At 37.3% G+C, this 26,370-nt stretch overlaps 2 protein-coding genes and 1 long non-coding RNA gene across 5 annotated transcripts; 2 read left to right on the forward strand and 1 right to left on the reverse strand.

Moving 5' to 3' along the window:
* Positions 1-1,291: 1,291 nt before the first annotated feature.
* LOC131526749 (GDP-L-fucose synthase-like) lies at positions 1,292-10,140 on the forward strand. Its single transcript, XM_058755215.1, has 10 exons — positions 1,292-1,797; positions 2,566-2,714; positions 4,405-4,519; positions 4,613-4,741; positions 4,999-5,072; positions 5,571-5,704; positions 5,789-5,920; positions 8,270-8,349; positions 8,480-8,579; positions 8,678-10,140. The coding sequence occupies exons 2-10, from the start codon at positions 2,566-2,568 to the stop codon at positions 8,731-8,733; spliced, it is 969 nt and encodes a 322-aa protein (XP_058611198.1). The 5' UTR covers positions 1,292-1,797; the 3' UTR covers positions 8,734-10,140.
* On the reverse strand, positions 8,269-20,846 carry LOC131526755 (uncharacterized). Its single transcript, XR_009267531.1, has 4 exons — positions 20,713-20,846; positions 20,456-20,606; positions 13,897-14,061; positions 8,269-8,354 (listed from the first exon to the last, which is right to left on the reverse strand). It is a non-coding gene; the product is annotated as an uncharacterized LOC131526755 (long non-coding RNA).
* LOC131526746 (GDP-L-fucose synthase-like) lies at positions 8,934-22,116 on the forward strand. Of its 3 annotated transcripts, XM_058755208.1 has the most exons (11): positions 8,934-11,143; positions 11,247-11,288; positions 13,939-14,087; positions 14,600-14,714; positions 14,799-14,927; positions 17,864-17,937; positions 20,483-20,616; positions 20,701-20,832; positions 20,948-21,027; positions 21,272-21,371; positions 21,482-22,116. In XM_058755208.1, the coding sequence occupies exons 1-11, from the start codon at positions 10,880-10,882 to the stop codon at positions 21,535-21,537; spliced, it is 1,275 nt and encodes a 424-aa protein (XP_058611191.1). In that variant the 5' UTR covers positions 8,934-10,879; the 3' UTR covers positions 21,538-22,116. The 3 variants fall into 3 exon arrangements, with proteins under 3 accessions (XP_058611191.1, XP_058611192.1, XP_058611193.1); XM_058755209.1 differs by lacking the exons at positions 8,934-11,143; positions 11,247-11,288 and adding an exon at positions 12,115-12,132; XM_058755210.1 differs by lacking the exons at positions 8,934-11,143; positions 11,247-11,288 and adding an exon at positions 12,524-12,782.
* The last annotated feature ends 4,254 nt before the right edge of the window (positions 22,117-26,370 follow it).

The following is a 26,370-nucleotide window of genomic DNA, read 5'->3' on the forward strand; positions in this document are numbered from 1 at the left end:
GTCTGGGGTCCGTGGCTGCCTGGCCAGAGGCAGGGATGACCGCGGTGTGAGGCGGCGTCTTGGCGAATTCGTGGGAGGGCGCCGAGTAGGATGACCTTGTTCCTTGCTGGTGTGGCCGGTTCGAGAACCGGAATTGGAGGAAGCTGGGTTCGGCTGGGTGGCGGAAGGAGAAGCCGAAGGATGGGAAAGTTCCTCGTCGGAGGTGAACAGCTGAAGTTCGTCAGGGTGAGACATGTTTCACGGAATAGGGCGGGACCACTATGCCGGAAGAATAGTCACTTGGACGAAGCAATGACTGCTGCTTATATACGGTCGAAGCGATGATTGGCAGGACTGGATGATTAGGCTCCTCCCGAACCTGCGTTGTGAACTTCATTTAATGACACGGTGAATTTCTGCAAAATGGATTGAGGCGCCATTACTTGACAATGTTTTCAAAATTATTTTATTATGACATCTAAAAATTACCATAAATGGGGCAAATATTATTTTGGATTTTTGAGGGTTGAACATTGTCATGATATAAATGCATTTAATAAAAAAAAGGCCCTAGAATGAAACATTTTTGTGTGAATATATTGCATATAAATGTTCAGTATCATTAAAACAAAATGTGTACAATATAAAAAAAAATGTTTGCTGGGGATTTTAATTGAGCGTTTTTCTAAGATTTGTTTATTATTAAAATGATTATAAAGTTATTGTAGAATTTGCTTAAAATAAATTCATGAAGACTAAGATGAAAGTTAACATTATGAAATGAAAGTGAAAGTAATACGTTTTCATATGTAAGAGTTTATTTGCAAAAAAAAACATAACTCCATCTTTAAAAAATTTCAAAAATCTTTTTTTATTTAATTTTATTCTGCATTCCAATTAATATCAATCAAACTACAGTTGGGTTGTTTTGATTCAATTATAATAACTTAAAAAATACAGCTAACTAACACAATAAAAACATAACAATAAAAAACATGATTTTTGAATTTGAGTTCTCTTCATATATATATATATTTAATTTAAATAAAATCATGTTTAAAATATTTCTGTTATACTTTGTGCAAATACAAAAAGTGCACAACAGTAACTAAAGCGTGATCAATTACAGTATTGAACAATAAAAAACACAAAATAGGGTATAAAGAAAAGAAATGATAGGCTACATGAGTTTTATGATGACTGACGGTCGTAAAACTTGAAAAGAGTTTCAATGACGCCAAAACTGTAATCTGATTGGTTTATGTTGCACACGTGATCGCCGTTGACCGTTACACTGTCTCAGATAGTGGAGCCGGGGCGGAGAATGGGATCTCTTTACATCGCTGTACAGTCTGTACACAAAGACAGTTCGCTCGCATTACTGTGAATGGGATTAACTGCAACGTGGGATAAAATCAGAATACGTCCCGCCTTCCGCATGTAAGATCCAATCACGAACCGCTTAATTCATCCCGTCTCAGTAACTACATTTATAAACTCCGGTTTCCATAGAAACAACCAGTGTCCCGCGATTAGAGGTGCGCATGCGCACTGACCGGACCAACCGGAAATTTACGCCTATACCGCTATTTGAGCATAGGAAACAACATACGGGACAGTGTATGTCGCATTGTATTGCTGTTTAGAAATATGCCATTTAAATGAGCTTCTCAAACAGTGTTGGCATTTAGGTATTTCCTCATTCAAGCAGTCAGGGGTTGATTTTGCATGAGCAAAACAGCTGCCCGTTGAAAATATGGCCACCGATTGAACCGAGTTCACAAGAAACGGATTTTTAACTACAGTGACAGAGAGCAGGTAAATATCTGATTTTATCAACTGTGAACAGAGTTCATACACGCTAGTTATTAATAATGCATTTGATCATCTGCTCCTTTCAGGCACTTCAAGGACAGCTGATCACAATTTGAGCTCTAAAAGAGTTTATAAAGTTCATTCATTGAGTGTTAAGTCTGTGCTATGATTTGTTTCATGCTTTATGGGGTCAATTATGAAAATGAGAAATGATTCTGAAGCATGTATGTAAATCCAGCATCTTTATGTATACTACTTTTGTGTTTTGTGGTCATGCTCCACTGCATAAGTTGACACCTCAAACTGATGTGTTGTCATATTGAAATAAAGGGTGTGTCAGTGTTTAACTTGATATGCCTTGGACAGATGCTGCTGTATGAGGTGCATTGTGTGCTGTAGGGAGGAACGGAAATCATATATACCCCTAGAGAAACACTGTTGTGCTGCTATGGAACATCAATGGGAAATCTGACTTATCAGATGACGATACCATGACACTGTTTTAAAAAGGGAGGAAAGTAACAAAGAACAGCCGCTCTAGTGCCATTATGCCATGTTTTTTTACATGTGTGTGTGTGTGTGTGTGTGTGTGTGTATGTGTATGCATGGATGGATGGGTGGTTGCATACAGTTGAGGCCAAAAGTATTGGAACACTAGTGTTTCCACCAGCTAAAAATGGTTTAAAGTCTGTTATCATTTTGGCCACCACTGTAGATGGATTTACATATGCACGATGCTCATCAGACATTTTCTTTCTCTCTGTCTGGCAGATGAACGGGTTGGTCGGGCCGATGCGTGTGTTGGTGACGGGCAGCAGTGGACTGGTGGGGCGAGCGATAGAGCGGGTGGTGAAAGAGGAGGGCGGAGAGAGAGGAGGAGAAGAATGGATATTCCTGTCATCCAAAGATGCCAATCTTATGTAAGAGCTCCTAATCAGACGTCATACAACACAATCGTTAACCTATTATCACGTATTATGAAGCATGTAGTTTACATTTTATAAGTGCATGTTATGTAAATAATAACAATAATGACCTGATGACACCAAGAACGATAACTGTAACGTTACACCAACTTCCTGTTTATCTCCGTATATATATATATATATATATATATATATATATCTCTAAACTGCCCCAATAGTATAAAACTGTCCTGATTATCACAAAGTAATAATGTAAAGCATATTTCGTTCTGATACTGTCGATACGACATTTTCATCATCTTCAAAATCAATATATTGATTGCAAACATCTTTAGATCTACCATTAAATGACACTAAGATTTGATGACTGGTGATCCTATAGACTTTTTACAAAAAAAAAAAAAAAGAAGAAAATGGACATTCTTTTACAATTTTTTTTTTTTTTTTTTTTGACATTGTTGATAATATTATTACTAAGAAGATGGAAGTCTGGGGGATAGTATCCCGGGTCACTAAAGACCCAAGATATGCATTTAAGGGTTAACCCATAAGAACCCAGACCAATTTCTCCTCATAGGAAAATTATGGGGCATATAAAACAGACCAAATGGACCACTTATAACATGTTTCTGCAGTTGTTTTTGAAATACAACCCCTCCTTGTGAAATATCTGTAATGTTACATATATATGACATTGGGCGTTTATGAAAAATTTATCATGTTACATATGTTTCATTGAGCGTTTATTTCTCAATTGAAATAAATACTTTATTTTATTTTTTATTTTTTTGCTAAATAACAGTTTTTTTCTGTTTATTTGCTTCTCCACAACATATATCAAAATGATTATATAGATAGATTTTTTTAAATATGCTATGAAATGAGCAGCTGAATATATATATAACACTAAAATAATTGAATCAGCTAAATTAATTGAGCAGCTCATTACCATTTTTACCATTTTTCTTAATGTGACACAAGTCACATCACAATTCCTCCTACTTTTATAAGGTTTACAGCCCGATGTGACACATGTGTCACCACAATATCTTTGTAACTTGTTTTATATCAGTTTGTTCAAGAAATGTATTAAAATCAGGTTACGTAACAGTAGCATTCAAGCAGGAAATATTACATAAATAATAAATTGCATAGTCTCTTTTCTGTATGAGATATATATACACTGATTCTTATTAAAGCTATTCAGTCAAGAGCAGTGATTTGATCCTTTTCTTTGGTTAAGTAAGTTGCAAAAATAACCTCTTTCGGTTCCCTCGCGCTGACTGACAGAATGCTTCTGTTCGCGTGCGCTAGCTTTTTAAATCAACCACATCCCGCGCTTTAACGTGCTAAAATGTTAATAAGTCCTGCGCTGCACAGATATAGATGGATAGATTTGTATTAAGTGATTTCACCTTCCTGACCTGCGTGTTTATTTTCCTCTGTTTCTTCATATCATAGTCAGGAGCGCACCTGTGTTTATTTTCATATCGCTGTATTGACGAAATAGAAAAGTTTGCCATTTTATACAATCGCACTGAAATATATCACCATACTGTCGTGTAATATAGCCATCAGTCCGAAGTCCAAGCTTTTTCTTAGGATTACAGAAATGTTTTATCTTATTGCTTATAGTCCATTTGTGTCACATGCATGATAAATATATTTGCATGTGCTGCTTTAGGAGCGCAGAAGAGACGAGAGCAGCTTTCGAGAGACATCGTCCGACACACGTCATTCATTTGGCCGCCATGGTGGGAGGACTCTTCAGAAACATGAGACAGAACCTGGACTTCTGGGTAATTATTAACATTAAAAAACAATGGAGATATATAATTATTAGTGTTGAATAATTAAACTGTATATTAACCATATTTGTTTGTTGTTTTCAGAGGAATAATGTGTTTATTAATGACAACGTGCTGCAGGCTGCTCATGAGTTCGGTGTGGTGAAGGTTGTTTCTTGCCTTTCCACATGTATCTTTCCAGATAAAACCACCTACCCTATAGATGAGACCATGGTAAACACACACACACACACACTTTAATAAGCAGATATTGGGATGGTTTATGTGTAGCATTTTTTAAAGTGCAAATTTTCCTTGATCATGTACAATTCATTCTCTTGTGAAAAGATACCGTAACTTTCAAAAACATTAGTAATTGCATAAATATTAGAAACCAGTAGATCGAGTTTATTTTAACAAGATCATCAATTTCAGTTGTTTTATGATTTGAAAGAGACGATGAGTCGTGTTTTTCTCTCACTCTGTTTCAGATCCACAACGGTCCGCCTCATGAGTCTAATTTCGGTTATGCTTACGCCAAACGCATGATTGACGTCCAGAACAGGTCAGTGTCCATGTCAAAGTTCATTGGTCATAAGCTTTTTTCAAAGGGAACGATGCTCATAAAATGCAGTTTCATATTTTTATGTTTCTCAAGGTTAAAGGTTGCAAAGAGGAAACGATTCATATTTTAAAATTGAGAGTTAGTTGTAGTAAGTTAGTATGTTATAAAACTTGCAGTATGATGATATTGCAGAGGAAACTCCCGTATGTGTAAATATCAAGGACATTTTTATTTTAAATTTCATGAGGCCTATAAATTCTCATGGCTGTGATGCAGAACAAAATACTGAAATGATTGTTATATTTAAATCATCATAAACCACATGCGGCACAACAAACACTACGAGAATATGAGAATTACACATAATGAGAATTTTTGATGATTTGATGATTGATGATTGTCATGACAATAATATATTTATTCGATTCTGGGGGAAATGTTTGTTTAGATCTTTCATAAGTTTAAAAACCAGTCTCTGTGTGTGTGTTTGTCTATCAGGGCGTATTTTCAGCAGTACGGTCGGCGATACACAGCCGTCATCCCCACAAATGTGTTTGGACCCCATGACAACTACAACATTGAGGACGGTCACGTCCTGCCAGGATTGATCCACAAGACGTACCTGGCGAAGAGTGAGACACGTTTAACTTTCTGGGGGATCTAAAGCCTCATTTAAGTTCTGTTCACATGGTAAATAATGCGTGTTTGTGTCGTAGAGGAAGGTAAACCTCTGCAGGTCTGGGGTTCAGGTCGCGCTCTGCGGCAGTTCATCTATTCTCTGGATCTGGCTCGTCTGTTTCTGTGGGTTCTGAGGGAGTACAACGAGGTGGAGCCCATCATTCTGTCAGGTACTCGAGCTGTGTTTGATACCTTTTTCCCACAGGTCCTTAAATATGATTTAAGGTCATAAAAAGTCTTAAATATCTTAAATGACATGGCAAACTCTTAAATATAATTTTTAAAGGTCTTAAATTTGGGTACAGAAAACATGAATCATTATGGCCTAATGTTAATATGAAAGCTTGTTTCTGCCAAGGAATGAAAAAAAAACTTTTATTTCACTATTCTGACAAGAAAATGCCCCCTAAGAATTGCTAGGTATAAATTTCTCAAAAGTCTTAAAAGAACTGAGAAATACTGTAAAGTCGCAATTGCGATGAAAAAGATGAAATTTTGATGAAACTACCTTTATATTTTATTTCATAAGAAATAATAATTGTGAGATGAAAACTCTGAGAGAAATTTTATTATTATCGGTATTGTTTGCTTTACTTTACAAAAGAGTGTTGTTTAGATGGTCTGAATGAGTTATTTTGATGTGCTAAAAGGATATGCAAAAGGAAACTTGTGTGTGTGTGTGTAGTGAGAAAAAAAGAAAATGAGTTAATTTCAAATGTGTTCATTTTTAAGAAAATGAGTTGCATTAAATAGTTAGAAAATGCATCCAGGAGACATAGTTGGATACCTTAAATGGACACATATGTTGAATATGCATTATGATTGGATGAGATAGAAGTATCCTGGTTTTAAGGTATAAATACTGAGTTAAAGTCTTCTTTCATTTGTCACACCTTGCAGACAACTTGAATGACTTATGACTAGACATTTTCTAGCGGAAAAAATCTTCAAAAGAATTTTGAAGTGAGTCAATGTCTTGGACGTAAGGGCAGAGCAAGTTTAAATATCTTTCTAGTCTATATTTCTATATGTTTTGGGTATTTAAAAAAAAAAAAAAAAAAATATATATATATATATATATATATATATATATATATATATATATATATATATAAATTATTTGTAATAGAGCAGACACTGACTGTTGTTTATGTATTTATGTCCTCATTTGGGGAGACGGCAGACGCTGAAAACACTGCGTGCTTCACTACATTTACATTTAGTCATTTAGCAGATGCTTTTATCCAAAGCGACTTACAAATGAGGACATTAGAAGCAATCAAAACCAACAAAAGAGCAACAACATGCAAGTGCTATTACAAGTCTTGGTTAGCCGAACGCAGTGCACATAAAAAGTTTTTTTTTCTTTTTTTATTGAAAACAAGTAGATAGAATAGAAAAAAGAAAGCTAGTTTTACAAGAATAGCTAGCAGTTACAGAATAAATATGCAATTGATGGAGGGTCAAATGTGTATTTTTTTTTTTTTTTTTTTTTAATAAAAAGGAGACAGATAGATAAAATAAAATTAGAATAGAGAGTGCTAGAGTTAGAGGGTCAAATAAAGATGGAAGAGATGTATTTTTAGCCGATTCTTGAAGATGGTTAAGGACTCAGCTGCTGGGATTGAGTTGGGCAGGTCATTCCACCAGGAGGGAACAGTTAATGTAAAAGTCCGTGAAAGTGATTTTGTGCCTGTTTGGGATGAACAATAATGCGTCGTTCACTTGCAGAGAACGCAAGCTTCTAGAGGCACATAAGTCTGAAGTAATGAATTTAAGTAAAGGGGTGCAGAGCCAGAGGTGGTTCTGTAGGCAAACATTAATGCCTTGAATTTAATGCGAGCAGCTATTGGTAGCCAGTGCACATTGATGAACAGAACATGCACTCAGTATGTGTGTAGTAAACGAAACTGCCCGTCTGTGCATTCATTCATAACGAGACACGCAGGATTCATATTTAAATGGTATTTTGGTATTATGACAAGCGATTGCTTATGATTTACTGTTGATGAATAATGACTGTTTAATTTATGCTGTTTATATTGTAATATTTTGTAGATGACGTTAAGAGTGCTTGTTTTAGTTCCTTCATCTTTTTAAATGAATAGCTGGATGTCATAAGCATATGCATTTTAAAATAAAAGTCCCAGTGTATTCCAGTCGTTAATAATTAAAATTCCTGCATTATGCATACAATCTTTTAATCTGGATACTATTAGACAATAAACCGTATCTAGCATTTAAACTTGTGTAAGCAAAGACTAAAACATGATTTAATAAATTTAACACACAAGTATATAGATTTTACTAGTATTGGCACAGTAATGTTTATTGAATTTCTTTAAACACATTATTGTTATATCAATAGAATTTTTGTATATATTGATATAAACCAATTTCAATACATATGCATATATTGAATAAAATGTGTCTTTAAATGTGCAGTTACTTAAATGTGTGCTCCTGAGAATCCGAGATGCCTTATTTGTTTCTCTTTGTCTTTGTTTGTTTCTCTGTAGTCGGGGAGGAGGATGAATTGTCCATAAAGTTTGCTGCGGACTCTGTGGTTGAAGCGTTGGGCTTTGAAGGTGATGTGATCGTATCCTTTCGCACATAAACAAACAAAAAAAACACAATAAGCATCATAACAGGAGACCTTGAATGACAGCATTTTCATTTTGGGGTGAACAAACTCTCTAAACAAATGAACCTTAACTAAGCTCTCTCAGTATGACACAAGTAAATCAGACGGTCAGATCAAGAAAACTGCCAGTAATGTCAAACTACGCAAATACCTGCCAGACTTCAAGTTCACGCCGTTCAGAGCTGGTGATCATTCTCACACATGCAATTACTAAATGTTTTTCCAATAGTAGTAAAAAAAAAAAAAAAAAGAATCTTTTATAGAAGCTTTTCTTTTTTTCCAGCCATCAAGGAGACGTGTGATTGGTTTGTGGCCAATTATGACTCCGCCCGTAAATGAAGATCTTCACATCTCATTGGCTGTGGAGAGTTTGAACACTGTTCAATGCTGGAAACCAAACAATGACTGATCAAACCACACTTAATCATTTTTACAAAGACAAACTGTGGAACACTGCCATCTAACCCCTCGTTTCATGCTTAAATTTTTTTTTTTTTTTTTAAATATGTTCATTTTCCAGGGATGCAGTTACTAAAACTGCACAATGCTGGGTATTCAAATGCATTTATCAATGCATAAACTGCTTCAGACAGCACTGCACGAGCTAGCGGCGCCATCTAGCGGCTATGTGCGGGACAACCTTAGTATCTCAACCAAGGTTTAGTATTTGAAAATGTGTAAAATTTTATTTTATGATTGTTTTATGGTTAATGCATGGTTGTGAGAAGGTAGTGCAGTTATCAAATCGCAAAAGCTGCGGTTTAAATATATCCGACGTGATACATGTTTGTAGCGACTGTATAGAAATCTGTTGTCAGCAAAACACTGCTTCTTGAGGCCAAGTCACGTGGTTTCAGCAAACGAGGCTTCGTTACGTCATACTGTTTCAAGCCTTGGTTTCGAAACATTACAAAATTCGCTGCTAGATGGTGAGCTGGTGAACCAATGAAGGAGTTTCTAATAGTTGACTTTGGGTCAGTTTTGTTCATTTTTAATTAATTTAATCAATTTTAATACTTGTGCGTGTATAATGCAATAAAGGAGAATGATACTGGTAGGGTAGGTGATGGCTAGCTTTAAAAGCATAATCAAAGACTAGGATACCCAAGACATGTCACTCCTATAATTTTTAAAGGGGAAAAATGCAACGCTCAATCGCAGGAAGCCCCGCCTTCTGAATGAAAGAGCCAATCACTAATCGGTAAAGTCAGCGCGTCACTGCAGCTGCGGTTAGAAGTCCCGGTTGCTATAGAAACAGTCAGCGTTTTGAGACGTGCGTTTAGGACTGCGCATGCGCACTGCCTGATCTAGCCTGAAAAATAAGCTTTTTATAACGCTATTTGAGCAAAGAAACAACATTTATGATACAGTTGTCAGATTTCTTTGGTGATTTCAAATATGAAATTTAATAGTAAGAGAATTTGATGTTTCCCCATTCAAAGAGATAGGAGCTGCACTTGCGTGCCCGAGAGACGTTTCAAAGATGGCCGCCGAGTGACACGACTTGTCTTAAAGAGACTTTGGCATAATATCCCACCCTTCCTGCATAATCACTCTCCAAAGCCACGCCTTCAAGAGGCTGACCAGCGACGGCGTTGCTGTCAGATTATTTCATGTTTCATTCGCCGGTGAGAAGACAACAATGTGTTGTTTTTGAACCAAATCACCTACCCTGCCTTTAAATTGTTTCTAATTGACCGAGCGTTGCCTAATAACACACAAATCAATAAAACAGATTTTACAGAACTTTCACATTTAACGGTATTTAATTATTTGCACACTTTAATGAAAACATTTGCAGATAGTTTGTAAAAAGGTGTGAAATGCACGTTTGGCCTGCGTTTTCGTTTGCATTTACAGCGTTTGACCAGCAGATGCCGCCAGCCTGACGCGTTTCGAGCGCTTGGACTCAGCGAATCATTTTAGGGAGTCATTGGTTCATTTGATTCAGAGCTTTGTAAAGCTTCAGAACTTTCGATCCGCCCACTTAGAGACGGCTGCAGTCGAGAGAGAAGTGAAATTAACGAAGCTTTCGCTTTTCGTAGTGGATCACGTGATTCAGGCGAATGTGATACATTGCATGTCATTTAAATTCTGTTGCGTTTACATGAAAATAAAATTGGCAAGACTCAAAGTACCGGTTATTCATTCGGTTCTCCCCTAAGACTTTGTTAGCATAGAGGCGCGTTTTAATAAAATACCTTCATTTTATATATTGGTAGTTGGCTACGCTTTGAAAATGACAACAGAATTAGAGAGAGTTGCGTTTATAAAACATTATGATAGAATAATCACACAATATTATGGATGACCTAGATGAATGATCACATGCATGGTTTTATTTGAACTCTGTACTGTGTCTGGTGCTGAACATTTTCTCTGTTTTACTGATCTGTCAGTCAGGGTTTGTTCTTGGTTTATTTTCTAACGATATGTACTGTGTAGTTTAATAATACGCTTGTATTCTAAATGAAAGAGTTTTGGGATGTTTGGTGTTATATGGTCAAGACTGTTCGTTCATCTTATTCTGCTTCATAAGGAGGGCAAATATCCTAAACCTACAGGGGGAAATGCAAAATGTGTATTCTCTTTCCAGAGAGCAAAAATGAAAAATAAACTACGTTGCACAATAGTAGTATTTGTTGTATTGAACTTAATTTTAATTCAAATATGTGCTTTTTTTAGTACTTTTTTTCCCCCTAATTTCGAGGTGAAATATTACCCGGATGTTTCGTCCTTTACCCGCCAGGTAAATTTATGCAAGGATACCTGAAATGTAGGTGTGTGTATCCATAAGCCAGTCAGCTGAGAGCATTGTAATCCTGAAGGAAAAGATTTTCCTATTTCCACAGACCTCGCAGCGCGAGCAACAGAGACCACACACCGGAGAGCAGGTAACTTACTGGTTTCTTCGAATATTAACTGATCTAAAACACCAGTATTCATATATTGTGACAGTTTGTTCCGTTTAGACCCTACCAGTTGCCTTTGTTTGCATAAAATCTTTTATCTCGTGCATTAAGTGTTTATAACAAGTTCATTCTTTGTACTGGATTTCTAGGCGTTGTATTTCATGTCGTGAGTTCATTAATCTTTACCTGGGCGAGTACGACTGGACTTTGGCGCTATTAGGGTCTCGATTACGCATCGAGACAAACGGTCAAAGTCAGGATTTTCTTTAGATTATACACTAAATTTCGGTTTCTTTTTCTCCAAACCCTATAGTGTGCCTCCAGACGGCACGTGTCGCATTGTGATAATTTTGCGGTTTAAAAAAAAAAAAAAAAAAGCCTTTTGAGGTGCAAAAAAATAGGGCATTAGGCATTATAACAACACCAGGGCCATCGAATTTCTTAATTTTAATTTTTGGGTTAAGTATTATCCCTTTATAGTCTGCGCGACTTGTGCGTTCATTGATATGCAAATAAATAATTATAAGAAATGTTATGCATAAATCCCGCATGCGTATATATATATATCTATTGTTTCGTTGTTGTTGTTTGTTTGTGTTTTGCATAAATGCATAAGTTGATACCTCATCAGTGATGTGTTCTGGTGTTGACTTACAGGGCGTGTCAGCTGTTAAACTTGCTTTACCTGTCTGTTTTCAATGTGAGCAGTAGAGAGGAAGAGAAAGAAGCTGCTTTTACTGAGATCATATGAACCTTTAGAAAAATAGTGCTATGGTACTATAATGAAAATCTAATCTAAGTACTGTGGAACTACAAGATCACCATGGTACGTTGCCAAAACAAATATGGCATTGGCATGGTTTTGTTTTGAACGGAAATTCACCGGGGGTTTCAGAGTGAGTTGCACGTGGCCCCAGGGGGCGCTAGAGCGCGTTGTTGCATCCTGGTAATGACTATGTTATTAACATGTAAGAGAGATGGAAAAACATCATGAAGGAGCGTGACTTGCTTGATGATCATGAAAAGAGCATAGTAAAACGGATATTTCGGGTTGTTCAGTGCTGGTGTGAAAACATACACCTGTGCCCTCCTTAAATCAGTATTACTGTACCATGCTTTCTGTGTTGCTAAGCAATCATTCTGCTTAATAATTTCTGTCAGGTTCCAACTTAATAAAAGTTTTCCCTGGTATCACTTTTTCCCCATATTTGTGACGACTTAACCAACCATGCCATGAATTATGAATTAATCATTTAAGTCGGTCCTTTCTTTTCACTAAACTGGCCAAACGGGTTTGCAAACCAGTCTGAGTCCATTCGCATTCGTTCCCCCACTCTCTGGATAATTCACCTGAAGCGGTTTCTCGGTCAGTAAAACAGACGGTATCGAGATACTCAAGAACAGAGAAGCAGCAGCGCTGGACAAAGTGGATATTTCACCTGTAAACAACTGAAACAAAAGGCTACTTTTTGAGAGGTAACGGATAAGATTGAGCTATGTCATGTGAATAAGAGTCCATTCACACTTGAACCCCCGGATTCACAGACGAGGCTTAGTTCCAGACTATAATGTATGTCTGAGCTGTTTCAACTGAAAGAAACTTGCACTGGCTGATCTTAAATATATCAGTTTCTTCGTTTGTCTCAAGATGCACACCAGCAATGTTTTTTCTTCTAAGGTTTCTTTAGTCTACGCCCTGTCTGTGAAACTGGTCTGACGAGTCTCAAGTCTTAGGAGTTACATGCAGTCCTTCAAGACTTGACCAAAGAAAATGAGAACCTCTCTCTGACCTTTTTTGTTTAAAAAAACATGAACGTATATTAAATCAATTTTTTTTTTTTTTTTGAAGTGTTGTTTTTGAAAAACAGGAATATCAACACTAGGGATCTGTGCCTTCGGGAGTTCATGCATTTTTCACTCATGTTCATCATGACAGTGCACCTTTTTATCGATAATGGACCTTGTGAAATTTAAATTGAAAACTTAATTTCTTGCTATCGGTAAATTTTAAATTTTTGTTGCTCTGTTTATTTACCTGTCTGTGTAGTAACTGTTTTATAAAAGCAATAATCCACATGAAACCGTGGTTAACAGTTATTTTTAGAACAGCTACGTTTTGTTCTTTAACCCATTAGCTGCTGTAAAATCACTGTACACAGCAGCTTCTCGCTTTAATAAGCTGCTTAGTTAATCATATATGTATCTGAATACTGGATCCATGATTGGGTCTTAAAGTGACAGCAGCCTAAAATACACCTGCTGCTGTCTCTATTAATTTATGTATAGTACTGAATACAAACATGCTAATATACCTACTTGAAAAGCAACTATTTCATTTGTATATTTGTTCTATTGTGTGTACTTGCCACCATTTCTTGTAATTTGCTTATTTGTTCTTACTCTTATTGATTTTACTAGTTTAAATAATTGCTTGTACAGTTTTTACATATCAGACTGTTAGTTTTTGCTTTGGTATTGAAATTTGAAGAGGTTGGCACCATCGATCACATGCATTGTGTCAGAAAGGAGGCCCTGTTTAGAAAAATACTTGATTTATTACAGTAGTTCCTGTTTTCACATGTATTTTAACCTCTTAAGTGTTCATCAAACCCCATCTCTCTCTGTCTGGCAGATGGACGGGTCAGTTGGGCCGATGCGTGTGTTGGTGACGGGCGGCAGTGGGCTGGTGGGGCGAGCGATAGAGCGGGTGGTGAAACAGGAGGGCGGAGAGAAAGCAGGAGAAACATGGATATTCCTGTCATCCAAAGAGACCAATCTTGTGTAAGAAACACTCATCAGACGTCACACACACAATCCAATCATTAAAATATACCATAACACATATTGCATAACATGTACTTTATATATAATCTAAGCATTCAATAAGAACTTTCCACCAATCGGAGAATCGCAAGAAGCAAATCATGCCAAAAGAGCTCCACCCACTGCCATGAAGCACTGAGAATGGCAGTGGGTGGAGTCAGTCACCCTATGCTCTCAATTTGAAATATTTTTGCAGTGAATGTAAAATGTTATTTCTATATACACAACCAGCGTCTTTATATAAATAGTTTTATATTCATCCATCATTTTAATTTGATTATTTGCAGTGCTTCACAAGATTTTTTTCACTCATCATAAATGGCTAGTAGTATTCAAACACTTTCTCTCATGAAGTTGGTTAATGAATGTCCAGAAGGGGCAGAGCTGGAATTTAGACAAAGAAGAACGCCGACTTGAGTGTTTTCATTTGTCACATGCATGATAAATATATTTTCACATGCTTGCTTTAGGAGCGCTGAAGAGACGAGAGCAGCCTTCGAGAGACATCGTCCAACACACGTCATTCATTTGGCCGCCATGGTGGGAGGACTCTATAGAAACATGAGACAGAACCTGGACTTCTGGGTAATTATTAACATAAGTATAAGGTTGGAAATATCACTGTTGAATGATTAAACTCTACAAGCTGTATTTGTTTGTCATTTTCAGAGGAATAATGTGCACATCAATGATAACGTGCTGAACATGTCTCAGGAGTTCGGGGTGGTGAAGGTTGTTTCCTGTCTGTCTACATGTGTTTTTCCAGATAAAACCACCTACCCTATAGATGAGACCATGGTAAAGCACACACACTAAATGGCAGATGTTCGAGACAGTATGTGTTTTTACAGTTCCCTTAAAGTGCACACACCATGTCGTGTTCCTTGATCTTTTGAAATCCATTCATTTATCTCAAATTTCTTTAATTTAATTGAAACTAAGCTGTAAAATTGTCAGAAATTTTGAGATGCATTTAAGAACATTAGGATACATGACCGCCCACATTAACATGTCAAAAAGTCTTGTTTGCTGTTCACAAACTTGTCCTGTCCCGCCCCATCACGGTGAGGTTATGAGGAAGTCAGATAGATACATCCCTAAACAGCAGAGAGAGTGAAGAATTGTCATTTAAAACATTGGACCTAATAGCGATTTAAAGGGGTCATATGATGCAAAGTTCTCCTTTCTCTTTGGAGTGTTACAAGCTGTTTGTGCATAGATAATATCCCTGAAGCTGCAAAGACTAAAGTCTCAAAACCAAAGAGATATTCTTTCTAAAAGTTAAAGGGGTGGTTTACTGCTTTTTTTCTTTGCTTGATTACGTTTATGGGGTGCAATATAACATGTCTTCGTGTTTCGTTTGTTAAAAAACGCCTTATTTTTCATATATTTCACCTTTATTGTAAGCCGCTTTCTCCTCTGTCATTTGAACGACCGGTTGACTTCCTGATTCTCTGAAACCACTCCCTCAGAAACAGGCGATGGGCTCTGATTGGTTAGTTGGGCCGGTGTGTTGTGATTGGCTAAACTGCGTACTGCACATTGTCCGGAAACTTCACGCCCATTACCTTCACGGGCGACAGCTGCATGTGCTGCGGTCAAATGTAAATAATGGTGTCAATATTGCCGTATTGAGCCAGAATCAGACCCAGAAAGCAGTAATGAAGAGAATCAAGAAGAACTTCCGCAAGCACGGCTCTTACAAAACGTTTCTGAATGAAGTTTGCTGTTGTGATTACATATCATTTTTTGAAGTTTGTAGACGTTTGTCTTATACACACAAAATAGCATCGAACTAACTGGCTACTATAACCAAGCAGCGTTGGCTTGTGTTTACGTTCTTGATCAAATCGAAAAATTACGTCATAAAGTATACATGGAAAATACATTTACAAAATTAGTAAATAATTACAAATTCGGGTCCAAAATGTTTGTACGCGTTTGTCAAAGACACACGAAATAGCATTTAACTAACTGGCTACTAAAGCCAGCGTTGGCATTTGTTTACGTCCTTGATAAAACTAAAACATTACGTCTGAAATTATACATGCAAATACATTTAAAATGATGAAATCTTTTTACAGGTTGTGGCCCAACAACTGCTGCCTCTGGTTTTAAAGTTGGAACCGCTCCATGTTTTAGTAATAGTTTCTGTGTGAATCCGGCATTGAACTCGTGTAGATTCTGGAAGCTGTCTTCCGTAAAATGCGCAGCACAGAGAGCTAAATTACGATTGTAATTGTCAGGAACATAATCAAACATAAATTTTAACCATTGTTGAAGAACTACAGCGTCCGTAGGAAGCCCGAACACAGAAGACCTGACAGCTGGGTGAAAATAACACCGTTTCGATGGCATGGCTACAACTCTCCACTATAACTCTTCCTCTTCGACAAAGCCGCAGAACATGGCCTTGCCCCCTCTTTTGCATGTTTCGGAGGGAGGGGTTGATGCAAATTTATGGTTTTACGTATGCAAGCCGGGAATTATCTTGTTGTAGTCCCATATGAGTCGTTTTTGTAGGCATTAAACGTCCTGATTTTTAAAAGACGATATCTCCGCTTACGTTGAACTTTCAGCGCAGCAACTTTGCAGATACTGTTCATGCACCAACAGCAACATTACACACTATTTAAAATGAAAAAAGTGAAATCGCAGTAAACCAGCCCTTTAAGACTCGACCACGCCCGCCTAAACCGGCTCATTCAAACACGCCTCCACATGTCTACGTCACGGTGTGGGGAGATTTGCAAAACACCGCCCAAATGTATACGCAATTTGATTTTTATTCTCGCTGTAGTGTTGTTGCTGCCGCTGGTGCCATGTCCTGGAGACGCTGTGTTTCGTTGTGAAAGAGAAACTACTTTGTTTGGGCGTCCAAAAGAGGACACAACTAGAAATCAGTGGTTAAGTTGTATTTACAACACTGTTCCAGAACAGTTCAAACCAAATATTAGAGTGTGTGCAGCGCATTTTACGGAGGACTATTTCCTGAACCTGAGAGAGAGTAGCTGCCAGCTTTCCTCAAAGGCTGTTTCTATAAAGTGGGGCAATTCCAACTTTGCAAGAACAGTCTGGCGCTTCTGACTCACAGCCTGTAAGTATGTTTTGCCACTGACTATTCAAACGCGAGTTTTGAGCTGTGTAGAGTAGTGCTTGTTGTTTGTCGTTTCTCCAATCACAAATGCAGACATGGTAATGTTTACGCAGCGCGATGCAACGCGACATGTAAAAAGATAGTATAAGTCATTATAATCAGTAATTATGTCCCCACTGGATGCAATAAATGCTTCGTTTATAATGGGTTTTATTGTTTTTGTGTCGTTGCGCCGGGACACTGCATCACATTACAGTAAGGGGCGTAACATTTCCAACTCACGCTTGAAGTATTCGGCCAATCACAATGCACCGGATAGCTGGCCAATCAGAGCACGCCTCTCTTCTCAGAACGATGAGCTTGGTAAAAATCGGCGCGTTTCAGAAAGGCGGGGCATAGAGGAGCAACAATAATGTACAGTATGTGGAAAATAATGTGGTGTTTGAACCTTAAACCACATAAACACATTGCATTACACCAAATACACAAAATAATGTTCTTTTTAGCAACGTCACATGACCCCTTCAAAATGCATGATATGAGAAATTGAAGTAAGTGGATGTGTAATTTGGGTTCATGAGCCTGTTTGTATGAATTGTGTAAAATACCCTTGTATTTTTCTCTTTCTGTGTGTCAGATGCACAATGGTGCCCCTCACGAGTCTAATAATGGTTATGCCTACGCCAAACGCATGATTGACATCCACAACAGGTCAGTTCTGCTCTCTTAGTGTCAAAGTTCACTGGTTATAAGTTGTTTTTTTGGGGGGTGATTCTCATGAAAACATGTCCGGATTACATTTCAAAAGAAAATACTGTCATGCTTTTGTCTGCATGGGTGTAGTTTGACATGGGCTGTTGGTGCCAGACCATGATACTGGGTATTCAGGTTTCTAGGTTTCACATTATACATTCACACGACCTGTTTAAATAGTCTTGATCTTGCACATCAGTTACTAGGGTGACCATCTGGTTACTGCTCTGTTGCGGCTCAGTATGTGTGATAGATTTGCTAACAGTGCGGGACAAGTGTAAGAGAGATATATTTACTATCATACTATGTAAATATTGATTTACACTACTTGGAAAGCCTAACTGCCATTATGTCGGACGATAATGTTTTAAATGGCCAATAAGCTTTGTTAATGGTTACCTGCTCGGTGACTGGCAGTCAATTTGCCAAGGTTTGTGTGATACAATGTAATTTACTCTATTCAGTCTACTAAATATAATGAACTTCTTCCAGTTGTATGGCAAATGGTAAATGCAAGAGCTGTCAATCTGAGAGATCAATCCAAACGTGCTAACGCTGTTAAACAGTCACTGATTGGTCTTTACTCATCGTCCCTACCCACCATACCTGAAATACAGTTTCTATTGGTTGAACTTCCCAATGCTTTCAAATTGTGTTGGAAAACATTGCAACATCATGTGATCGGATCCTGGATGTCCTGTTTACCTATTGATAGTTTTCACGCGACGTCACACACTTATAAGAACCCCCACCTGGAGGGCAAAACGAAGCTTTGCTCCTCTGACCGACAGTTATTTTTACGCGGTTTGCATTAAGTAGTAGTGTAGTAAAACACAGATATTAAAAGGTGAAATTCAGTAAACACCTTATTGATGATGTATATTTTGTACAGGCAAGCAGATGAAGCCAGAATATAACGTGCAAATTTTCACGTTAAGTGGTAAACCATTAGAAGGAAAACACTGAACCATTAAGCGGATTGCGTTCATATTCCGGCCTCATCTGCTTATCTATGTAAACTATGCAACATTAATATAGAGATTACTGAATTTGATATTTTATTATTACTGTTTTAAATATATCAAGGCACTTTAAAGTGTTTTACAATGTTTTGTCGCACTGTTTAATGATTGAAATAAGCCAAAATAATGGCGTTTTTAGTATTCAGTCCCCCAAACTGAACACAGGCCATACAGTTTCTGTGATTATACAAAGCGTGTAAATATTTAATAAGACAAGTGGCGTTAAGTTTATTGTTTGTTTGTTTGTTTAACAATTCATAGTTTCACGTTCATAATAACTTCCCTGGAGGGCAACACACCCATAGAACTGCAGTACAGGCCTGTCGTTTTCCATCTGTTTCAAACAATGAATATTTAAATCACCTTTGGCAAGACAAAACAAAGATATGTGAACAAATTGCAAGTTTTGGGCACTTGCATACATATACATCACCTGCTGCAGTATTTAAATCACTAAATGCCGCCAAAGCAGACTGAACATATTTGATACACAAACGGGATTTGGAAAATTATTATTGTTTAAATGATTTTTACATATTAACTACTTCAGGTGTATTACTTGCAAGCTAAATAGATAATGCACAGAGCATTGTATGCAGTTGATGCGTAAATAAAACATTCATTAAACATTCACAATAACCTTTGTGATTTGTTACCAGAGCTGGGTAGATTACTTACAAATTGTTGTCTGTTACTGGTTATGTGATGAAAATTGTAACATTATCCAGTTACTTGTTTTAGGTAATGTAGTCTGACTACTTTTAAAGATTACTTTTGTACATTTAAAACAAGTTTGATTTAAAATTTAAAGGGATAGTTCACCCAAAAATGAAAATTCTGTCATTAATTACTCACCCTCATGTCTTTCCAAACCCATAAGACCTTTGTTCATCTTCAGAACACAAATTAAGATATTTTTGATTGAATCTGAGAGCTCTCTGACCCTCCATAGACAGCAAGGATATTACCACGATCAAGGGTCAGAAACAAAGCAAGGACATCGGTAAAATAGTCCATGTGGAATCAGCATGCATGCTACGTTTCTGACCCTTGATCGTGGTAATATCCTTGCTGTCTATGGAGGGTCAGAGAGCTCTCAGATTCAATCAAAAATATCTTAATTTGTGTTCTGAAGATGAACAAAGGTCTTATGGGTTTGGAAAGACATGAGGGTGAGTAATTAATGACAGAATTTTCATTTTTGGGTGAACTATCCCTTTAACATACCATATTGATATAAAAAAGCAAAGAGAGAAAACATATTGCGTTTTTTGTTATCTACATCATAAAATACATTAAAAATGATCACACAAGGGTTTCCTGGGCTTAATGTAAGAACTGCAGTGGGTTTATGAGTTGCTAAAAAGCTAATAATTAAACCGTAAAAATTTACAATAGAAATAATTTAAACGTTTAAAGTAAACACTAGAAATATAAATATTTTATTTGTTTACCTTGTCTTGTGTGTGTTTGTCTATTAGGGCGTTATTTCAGCAGTACGGTTTGAAATACACATCCGTCATCCCCACCAACATGTTTGGACCCCATGACAACTACAACATTGAGGACGGTCACGTGATGCCGGGATTGATCCACAAGACGTACCTGGCGAAGAGTGAGACACGTTTAACTTTCTGGGGGATCTAAAGCCTCATTTAAGTTCTGTTCACATGGTAAATAATGCGTGTTTGTGTCGTAGAGGAAGGTAAACCTCTGCAGGTCTGGGGTTCAGGTCGCGCTCTGCGGCAGTTCATCTATTCTCTGGATCTGGCTCGTCTGTTTCTGTGGGTTCTGAGGGAGTACAACGAGGTGGAGCCCATCATTCTGTCAGGTACTCGAGCTGTGTTTGATATCACACGTGTTGGGTCTGTTTCATCAGAGCTTGTGGAGACTCCGAGCTCATCGGTTGATCAAATTTCTCTTTTTCTTTGTTTCTTTCTGTCTAGTCGGGGAGGAAGATGAGTTGACTGTAAAGGACGCTGTGGATGCTGTGGTTGAAGCGTTCGGGTTCAAAGGGGAAGTGATTGTATCCTTTCTCACACAAACAGTGTCTGCAGTTATTTTTACGGTTGATAAGAGTCTTTCTCCTGTGCAAGAAAGTAGAATTTCTTTCTTGAGAAATTCACAATTTTTTTTTTCGAATTTCCAGATTGTTCTTAAGCTGTTGAGCTTCAAAAAGCACCATAAAAGTAGTCCATGACAGAATGAACTAACCCTCAAAGCATTCGTTCACGCAGACGTACAGACGAACCTTAACTAAGCTCTCTCAGTATGACACTAGTAAATCAGACGGTCAGATCAAGAAAACTGCCAGTAATGCTAAACTACGCAAATACCTGCCAGACTTCAAGTTCACGCCGTTCAAAAAAGGTAAACACAAAAGATTCAGCATTTATGCCATGTTTTTAATAGTAGTAATTGTTTTCAATTGTAGTGACCCAAAACAAGAATTTTTATTGAAACTTTGCTTTTTTTTTCAGCCGTCAAGGAGACGTGTGATTGGTTTGCGGCCAATTATGACTCCGCCCGTAAATGAAGATCTTCACATCTGATTGGCTGTGAGGAGGTTGAACACTGTTCAATGCTGAAAAAACAAACCATGACTGACCAGACACTTCCAACAACGCTTGAGAATTATTAAGAAGACAAAATCATTGGACGCTGCCACTGAAGATCAACTTTAAAGTTTTTCTTAATGTCCAGTCACTAATTCCATCATTCTGACCATCTTAAACACCTCTGATTGGCTATCGCGTTCAAGAAATCAACAGATATATCTATGACGGCGTTGGTTACATGTTTGTGACATAGGAAAAAGCGTTTTGAAATCTTTGGTACACCTCAGTTTTAAGGAGAAAATGTTTAGCAGTGGAGATAAATTTGCACATGGTTTGTCTTTTAAGCATATTAAAAGCATCACACAGATGTGAATGGTTAAAAACTAGATTTTTGCCACAGGGGGTCTTTAAGCGTTTTATTTGTGCTCTGTACTGTGACTGGTGATTGTACATTTTCTTCTGTTTTTGCTGGAGTGTCAATCAGGGTATTTTCTGGGTTTATTTTCTAATGATGTAGCTACTGTACGTTTTTTACAATAAACTCGTATTTAAAATAATTGTTTAATGTAGATTTTTTGGAATATTTTAAGGGTTCCCACATAATGCGTTTTTTTTTTTTTCATTTCCAGCATTATAAGTTTATATTGTGGTTTACTCAAAACATAGTAATTTTCCATTGCTTCTGTTTGGGTATAATAACATTTTGTTGAATCTGTGCTGAACATTTACTGAAAGTAAGACTAAGTATTGAAACAGGCTATTCAATAAACCCTGCAGTTTTTTACCATTTCATTTCCTGAATTCTGCCTTGTGGTTACGACAAAATGCAGTGTTAACTGGTTTTGGATACCACATGGACACTGGATGAATGGGATCTGATAAAGAGGCTAAATCATTTTGACCAAATATGTTTTTGGTATTTGAGCGTTTTAAGTTCAGAAGCTAGTGGGTATTTTCTATATTCTGTATTCTTAAAGGGATAGTTCACCCAAAAAGCCATCCTACTTGAGTATGACTTTACAGTCGGAGTTATATTATAAAATGTCCTGGCTTTTGCAAGCTTTATAATGGCAGAGAACGGAGATCGAGGTTTTGAAGTCCAATAAAGTGCATAAATCCATCATAAAAAGTGCTCCACGTGGCTCCGGGGGATTAACGAGGGCCTTATGAAGTGAATCTATATAATCGATAAGGGGTCTTTTTTTTTTTTTTTTTAAAGAATAGAATTAGAATAGAGATTGCTAGAGTTAGAGGGTCAAATAAAGATGGAAGAGATGTATTTTTAGCCGATTCTTGAAGATGGCTAAGGACTCAGCTGCTGGGATTGAGTTGGGCAGGTCATTCCACCAGGAGGGAACAGTTAATGTAAAAGTCTGTGAAAGTGATTTTGTGCCTCTTTGGGATGAACAATAAAGCAACGTTCACTTGCAGAGAACGCAAGCTTCTAGAGGCACGTAAGTCTGAAGTAATGAATTTAGGTAAAGTGGTGGTTTTGTGGGCAAACATCAATGCCTTGATTCCTTGATTCTTCATTCCTTGGGGTTGGTGCCGCTCTTCTCTCTAGAGTTTTTACTTGACCAACTGGGGCCCAGGTCATGAAGCAGACACTGGCCATTCCGACCATCTTCTAGCCGCCTCACTTCACAGAGGTCAGTTAATTCTCAGCACATACTCTTTCACCTAGATATTACACTATATCGACTGCGTCTGTTCCCCGAAACTAGCAAATACAAAAAAAGTCCAAACCAATTTAAGAGTAACAATTTAATTGATGTTCAATAAATAAAAAACAGATGTAATAAACAAATGATAAAGCTTGGCTTGTTGAATATTAGATCCCTTTCTACGAAAGAGCTTTTTGTAAATAATGTGATTATTGACCATAAACTAGATGTGCTCTGTCTGACAGAAACCTGGCTAAAACCTGATGATTACATTACTTTAAATGAGTCTACCCTCCCAAGATTACTGTTATAAACATGAGCCGTGTCTAAAAGGTAAAGGGGGAGGTGTGTCTACAGTTTATAGCAATATCTTCAGTATTTCTCAGAGGTCGGGTTTCAGTACTAGGACCGTTACTTTTCACACTTTACATGTTACCCTTGGGAGATAACCTCAGGAAACATGGTGTCAACTATGCTATCAGTTAGTTATGCTGATGATACGCTATATTTCTTTGCGGCCCAACGAAACATACCAATTTGCAAAACTAACGGAATGCATAGTTGATATAAAAAAAACTGGATGACTAGTAATTTCTTACTGTTAAATTCTTAAAAAAAAAAAAAACAGAGGTGTTAATAGACCCTTTTTGCACCGATGTCACGATTATGCTAGCTGGAGGCAAAACAAAGGGAAAACTGGAGGCGGCCCATTCAAACCAGCGCAGATTCGGCTACATAAGGAGCTTAAAATATCATCTTATTGTAATGTTGGATGCAAGAATCGACGTAGTACAGGCTCCAATTTGAAATTTTAACGCATACCTGCTGCCACTCCCAAACAAAAAACCGACGACAGCTGTGGTTAAACGAGATAAAACGAGCGGACTGGACAGAAACGATCGTTAAAAATGCTTGCGTTTGTAGAGCACACTTCTTATCAGAAAAGGTTAAATAAAGTATTGTCTTTTGTTGTTATGGATTATGGTTTGTGTTACGTGTCTAAAGATTTCTTATGCATCTCACAACTATGAAATAATGTCTGTGTGCATGTGTGTAAAACAACAAACTGACGATGTATATGCTTAATCATCTGCAATATACATTGTTGTGATTGATAGTGGCTGGACTTTCTAAGAACTTAGTAAGAAAGAATAATCAAATACAGAAAGTTCAAAATTAATTTATTTCTAGAAACTATTCACATCTTCCTTTAAATGTACTGTAGGCTATGTGAAGTATTGTAAACTTAACTTACATAATTTACAGGATGTATATACTTTAAAATAACTATTTGGCCATGATACATACATCTTCAAATAATATATCCATCACATTGAATGTTTAACTTTTTGTATTTTGGCCCTGTTCACTCTCACGTAACGTTAGCTGTAGTTGAAATATATGTACATCTTCATGACTAGATAGACACAGGTGAGTTTCTCTTTACTACTCGTTAGGTTTCTCTAACGAGTCACTCAATCGGAGGTAATCCTGTCAGATCGTCCATTCACGAGCATAGGGTCGGCCAATCTGACTTTGTCCGTTAAAGTTAACTTATTTAAATGACAATCATGGTCCTGCACAGTGAGTGACCTTTTCTCTAGCCATTGTTAAAAAAACAAGGTAAACAAACTTCATAGCTAGCGTTAGTGAAGCGGTCAGTGGAATCTTTCTGCCTCCACCTAAGCCCCGCCCACAGAAAAACGTCACAATGTTTACTAACAGAAAAAGGGTCTATTATAGGACCAAAAACCTCTGCATGTAATAACCTAGAAAACTGTCTAACACTTGATGACATGGTGTCAGAAGTGGGATAAAATTCAAGTTCAAGATCATTTGCGATTCATAGATTTCATATCCAAAAGAGACGCGTACGTGCGTTTTCTGTATTCATTTTATGAATCACATGTACGCATATTTGAGAAATGATCGTAAGATCAAATTGAGGATGGTTTCTGTGTAAAATTTGATAAATGAGGCCCTGGTTCAAAATGCAGCAGCTAGAGTTCTTAATAGAACCAGGAATTATGACCATATTAGCCCGGTTCTGTCAACACTGCACTAGCTCCCTATTAAACATCATATACTCTTGCTAATTACCTATAAAGCCCTGAATGGTTTAGCACCTCAGTATTTGAGCAAGCTCATATCACATAATTTGTCCTTCACATCCGCTATGATCGCAAAACTCTGGCCATTTCATAATACCTAGAATATCAAAATCAACTGCGGGCGGCAGATCCTTTTCCTATTTAGCTCCCAAACTCTGGAACAATCTACCTAACACTGTTTGGGAAGCAGACATTCTGGCAGTTGAAATCTAGATTAAAGACCCATCTCTTTAACCTGGCTTACATATAACACACTAATAGGCTTCTAATGTTCAAATCTGTTTGGTTTGTTAGGCTTCATTAATTAGGTCAAGCAGAACTGGGAACACTTCCCATAACAGCCGATGTACTTGTAATATCGTTAGAAGAATGGCATCTACGCTAATATTAGTCTGTCTCTTTCTTATTCTGAGGTCACTGCAGCCACCCAGATCCAGTCTGTATCCAGTCCAGATGGTGGATGAGCACCTAGAGATGACCTCTACAGCCCTGAATGTCAGCAGAGACCAGGACAACTAGGAGACAGATCCCCAGTGAAGACCTTGTCTCCTAGACGGCCATCAGGACAAGACCACGGGAACCAGATGAGTCCTCTGCACAATCTGACTTTGTTGTAGCCTAGAATTAAACTACTGGTTTCTTCTGGCCAGAGGAGAACGTCACACTATTTCCCTGATTAATACTGTAAAGCTGCTTTGGCACAATCTGAATTGTAAAAAGGGCTATATAAATAATGGTGACTTGACTTGACTTGATCCACTCAAATCAGTCCCTCATTTGCTTATCTATGTTAACGCCTTTCGCCGTTTATGCCATCAATGGGTCAAAAAGTGAATTTATGTCACTTTCTAAGCATTTAAATCCTAATAAGTTTAGTTTTTTGCCTTTCAAAATAGTTAAGGATCACTTCACTAATCTTGGCCTAGTGATTAAAAAGAATCCTAAACATGTGTTTAAACTGAATTTCTCAAGTCATTCCACAATTTGTTAGTAAGCCAAAGATTAATAAATTTGATGAAAGCGTTATGTCAAATCC

Source organism: Onychostoma macrolepis, chromosome 20 (assembly GCF_012432095.1).
Source record: "Onychostoma macrolepis isolate SWU-2019 chromosome 20, ASM1243209v1, whole genome shotgun sequence".
NCBI classification, from domain to species: Eukaryota; Metazoa; Chordata; class Actinopteri; order Cypriniformes; family Cyprinidae; genus Onychostoma; species Onychostoma macrolepis.